Consider the following 3,165-nt stretch of genomic DNA (forward strand, 5'->3'; position numbering starts at 1 on the left):
CAGTGGCTTAGTGTCTGAGCTCGGATCATACCAACATTAGGGGGGATTTACACACAGTCGTGCAGTATGTGCTTCAAATATTGTGTGTAGTTTTTGTTTTATACAGTTGTCAGCCAGGCATCTAACTATGAAAAAATTACACTCCAAAAGACCCCGGGCTTCTGAAAAAAACAACCCGGGCTTAAGCCCAGTAAGCCACTTGAACTGTGAGTCATATAAAGCTACCATAAAATGTAGAGGTGGAATCCCACCTATATGAAGTTATATTCTTATGAATTGTTAATCTCCAATTTGTATCTTGCATCTGCATCGGTTAAGAAATTCAGCAAAACGACGACTACAGTATGTTTCAGTGAACCTTTCAGGCATTCAGAATCACTTCAAAATAATCAGTCGTAATTTTTCTTGCTTAATTATCACTACTGCTCAGGTTTTCCAGAGATTACAGTATGACTGTAAGTACCTTGCAGGTACATACCATTCTCATCAGTGATAGTCACTGACGTTTGATTTAGAAAATCCTGAATTTATAATGTTTATTAGTAACATTTCTGCTCACGTTCAAAACGTTGCACAAAAGGCAAACTGATACAAAAAGCGTGCAGAACCAGAGCACGATGGGGAGGATTGATTGGACACAAGACACAGGTGAAGATAATAAAGATGTTGTGGATTAATAAATATTGGAATCTGAACTGATTTTCTGAGATTTATTGAAAGAACTTTGCACATGCTAATGAAGTATATATACATTTTTTTTTTACATTTTTGCATAAATGTTCCTTGTATAAGACAGGTATAACTACATATGTGTAGTACACAGAGCTTTGATGAATTGAGTAAAATACAAATTTTTCATCACATTGTCATCATTTGCAACCTTTTGATTATTTTTAATCACTCTTATGAGATCAAATGTGCATGTAGTAGAGATAATAGGAATGATGATGAACAATAATAGTAATATAATAGTAAAATAATAATAGAAAACTAATAGCAATAAAAAATATCCATAAAAACTGCTTACACACCTAGGGTCATCCTGTTGTTTATACAGATTTGCAAAGGGTTCTTACAGTCAGGTCTCTAACCACAGGGGATGACACAGCATCCACACAGTGTTAAGAGAGCTAAAGCTACAATGACACCCGTCATGAGTGACAATAGCAAGGCTTTCCCTTTCCCGAAAATGCTCTCAAACCATTTAAAAATTGATATTTCTGTGCCGGCATTCTCTTTAAGTTCATCAGCCAGGTTTTCCAATTTGTTGAGTGCTACTGTAAAAGAGCCATCAGCAGCAGTATTATTAGGGATGAAGGTACAACACGCATCACCGAACATCACACACACGCCGCCCTTTTCAGCTAACAACATGTCAAGCGCAATTCTGTTCTGCCATGTCATGAGACTAGTAGCATGCATTTGTTCTCCTAGAGCTTTGAGTGCATGTGTAGTGAAATTAACAAATCTCTGCTGGTTGTAATAGATATAATTTATCCATGGTGTGTTTTTGTTGGTTTCTATCACAGATCCAAAAGTGGAATCCCTGATGTAAATCCAGCAGCAATTTCATTACGCGCTTTATACTGATCAGGGACCCCTCGAGGGACACCTATGGCGTCAATATACACTTTAGAGTCATCCTCAAAGATGTGAGTGGAACGTTTAAACCTGCTGTGAAGGGGTACTGCCTGCGATTGAACGTGTGGATAAATCATGGTTTCTTGTATTAATTTAACTCTGATGCAAGTGCCTTTCCAATTTTGAGGTAAGACGGATCGCAGCCGTCCGTTTCCACACAGCCACCATACACCAACTGCTATTTGATCTGGATTTTGCAACGAAGTGACAAATGGGCGCGTTGCTACCAACTCAGAGCGTCTGCAGGTCATGCAGTCTTTTGTAATTTTTACTGTAGTTTCGTAATTAGTCTTATATAACAGCGCATCATCACTGCTGCTATAGTGGTTGCGAACATCCCAGAGGTATTTACAACTGGCATTTACTGTGCCCACATCAGTGGTGCCGAAGGGAGAGATGAAACAATCAGTTACATTTAGCTCGGACGGTATAAATACATTCTGTGGTGGTTCAAAGAGTATTGGAGGCTTAATGAAATCCGTTGATGGAATGAAATGACCACAAAATTTGGACATTTTGGATGATGTTTTAGAATTTGTATAGTATATATCACAGAGGAACTTACAGATATAATTGCTATTGTTACTAGAGAAATGAGGATCTGATGCACAGGTTTCTGAGGTGTCAGGAACCGGTGTCACCATAATAAGCGGTCTAGCTGCCATACAGAATGTGCATGAGTAATTTGTTAGTGAAGTGACTGTGAAATTTGCGTACTGTAGCCACAAGTTATTTTTGATAACCTCAGGACTAGAGAAGGGGTTGGAACTCTTTGAAAGGGAATGCCTTGAACAAGTTTTACAAGCCTTTCCTGTATCTGCAATGTTTGGAAAGTCATGTGAGTGTTTATCACGTGTAAAATGACCAGACAGGTCAAACAAATAGCCACTGCAATCAGAAAACATGCTGAACCACTCAAGCAACAGCATCCTAATCGCTTAAACAATTGCCTGCATTCCATCCCTTGTTTGTGATCTGTATGTGACTTAGGAGGAAGGCTCACTCTAGTTGACGGAGGGCACGTTTTCATCATTCCAACAAAGCTGTAGGTTGAAAGGGCAGAGTAAATTGTACACATTTGTTGTCTTTCTCAACATCAATGTGGAAATATTTCAACCTTATGGGTTATTACTGTCATTGAGAAATCCAACTGCCAAGTGGGATTACCTTCGACCTTAACTGCTGTCTGTGTTATCAGTAGTTCCTGGATAGCTCCGATCAGGACACAGTATGCTGGGCTGAGAGTGTAGGTTTGTTTGGGCTGGTTGTGGAAGGACTGTTTTAACCTGCTCTGGAGAGAGGACAGAGGAGATGCCTTAATATTGAGCCCTCTAACACTTTCTCTGTGTCTCCGTGAGTTAGAGCCACTCTTTCCTAAATTAGAACCTGCAGAGCACCCAGGGTGTCCTGTCCAACCTCAGGATGACCTGGTAGGAGCTGCTGCTGCTGGTGATCACCCTCCTCTCCCTGTTGCAGAATCCTGCCTTTCTCCAACAGCCAGCTGGAACAGGTCTTCATAGGACC

General features: G+C 40.1%; 1 protein-coding gene across 1 annotated transcript; it reads right to left on the reverse strand.

The window, feature by feature from the left end:
* Nucleotides 1–676: 676 nt before the first annotated feature.
* On the reverse strand, nt 677–2,946 carry LOC120742654. The gene is made up of 2 exons (XM_040046076.1): nt 2,809–2,946; nt 677–2,684 (listed from the first exon to the last, which is right to left on the reverse strand). The coding sequence occupies exon 2, from the start codon at nt 2,568–2,570 to the stop codon at nt 1,524–1,526; it is 1,047 nt and encodes a 348-aa protein (XP_039902010.1). The 5' UTR covers nt 2,571–2,684; nt 2,809–2,946; the 3' UTR covers nt 677–1,523.
* Between the last annotated feature and the right edge of the window lie 219 nt (nt 2,947–3,165).

The sequence above is a fragment of the Simochromis diagramma genome, unplaced genomic scaffold, assembly GCF_900408965.1.
Source record: "Simochromis diagramma unplaced genomic scaffold, fSimDia1.1 OVJJ01000338.1, whole genome shotgun sequence".
In the NCBI taxonomy this organism is placed as follows: domain Eukaryota; kingdom Metazoa; phylum Chordata; class Actinopteri; order Cichliformes; family Cichlidae; genus Simochromis; species Simochromis diagramma.

Coding starts and splice junctions, on each gene's coding strand:
- LOC120742654 (XM_040046076.1), bottom strand. CDS start 2,570: ATGCTGTTGCTTGAGTGGTTCAGCATGTTTTCTGATTGCAGTGGCTAT.